General features: G+C 68.9%; 1 protein-coding gene across 1 annotated transcript in view; it reads left to right on the top strand.

Moving 5' to 3' along the window:
• LOC103611856 (coronin-1B) overlaps positions 1–1,386 on the top strand; it is a 28,696-nt gene that overhangs the window by 25,727 nt on the left and 1,583 nt on the right. Inside the window, exons 6-11 of the mRNA XM_017728623.1 lie at positions 2–81; positions 300–419; positions 494–598; positions 667–812; positions 899–956; positions 1,262–1,384. Of these exons, the coding sequence (XP_017584112.1) occupies positions 2–81; positions 300–419; positions 494–598; positions 667–812; positions 899–956; positions 1,262–1,384 (632 nt within the window). The remainder of the gene's footprint in view (position 1; positions 82–299; positions 420–493; positions 599–666; positions 813–898; positions 957–1,261; positions 1,385–1,386) is intronic.

Raw genomic sequence — 1,386 nt, forward strand, 5'->3', positions numbered from 1 at the left:
CGTGATGGCTCCCGCTTCTGCACCGCCTGCAAGGACAAAAGCGTCCGTGTCATCGACCCCCGCCGCGGCACCGTGGTGGCCGTGAGTGTCCCCACCCCCCCGGGGGGCCTGTGTCACCAGGGCGCGGCCCTGCGCTGGTTCCTGGGCGGAGTCCCCTGCTCCCTGCTCTCGTCCCTTGGTGCACCCCGTTGTCCCGTGTCCCTTGGGTGTCCTTGTCCCCTGGTTCTCCCCGCTGTCCCCTGTCCCTCGGTGCCCGTCCCCGGGGTGCTGCGGGTGCCGGTGACGGCCGTGCCCCCCAGGAGAAGGAGCGGGCGCACGAGGGGGCCCGTCCCATGCGCGCCATCTTCCTGGCCGACGGCAAGATCTTCACCACCGGCTTCAGCCGCATGAGCGAGCGGCAACTGGCGCTGTGGGACACGGTGAGTGGCACCCCGGGAGTCCCCCAGGACCATTTGGGGGACCCCCGTGTGCCTGACACCTCACCCCACCGCAGGAGAACCTGGAGGAGCCCATGGGGCTGCAGGAGCTGGACTCCAGCAACGGGGCTCTGCTGCCCTTCTACGACCCCGACACCAACGTGGTCTACGTCTGTGGCAAGGTACGGAGCCCCCCACCCCGCTGGTGGCACCCCCGGAGCCAGGGACCCTCCTAACGGTGTGTCCCCAGGGGGACTCGAGCATCCGGTACTTCGAGATCACGGAGGAGCCGCCCTACATCCACTTCCTCAACACCTTCACCAGCAAGGAGCCCCAGCGGGGAATGGGCTGGATGCCCAAGCGCGGGCTGGACGTCAGCAAGTGCGAGATCGCCAGGTGGGCACAGGGACGCGGGGGACAAGGTGAGGGACCGCCAGACCCCCCCACCAAACCCTCCATGACCCCCTCTGCTCCCCCGGCAGGTTCTACAAGCTGCACGAGCGCAAGTGTGAGCCCATCATCATGACCGTGCCAAGGAAGGTCGGTGGGGATGGGAGCGGGGTGGGGATGGGGGAATTTGGCATGGGGGGACCCAGTAGGGCTGGTGGGAGTCTCCAGGGGGGACTGAGAGGGGTCATGGGGCAGGACATGGGGCTGTGGGGGGGTTCCTGGGCAGGACACAGGAGGTGACTGGGTAAGGGGTCCCTAATCAGGCTGTGTGGGGGTCCCTGTGGGGTCTGTGTGTGAGGTCCCTGAGCAGGACACAGGAGCGATGGGGGGGGTCCACGCGTCTCTCTGGGGGTCCCCCTGAGGACGCCACCCCTCTGACCCTGTCGGGGGGGCAGTCTGACCTGTTCCAGGACGACCTGTACCCGGATACGGCGGGCCCCGAGGCGGCCATGGAGGCGGAGGAGTGGGTGGCAGGGCGCACGGCGGGGCCCGTGCTGGTGTCCCTGCGCCAGGCCTACGT

Source organism: Corvus brachyrhynchos, unplaced genomic scaffold (assembly GCF_000691975.1).
Source record: "Corvus brachyrhynchos isolate BGI_N302 unplaced genomic scaffold, ASM69197v1 scaffold1103, whole genome shotgun sequence".
NCBI lineage: Eukaryota > Metazoa > Chordata > Aves > Passeriformes > Corvidae > Corvus > Corvus brachyrhynchos.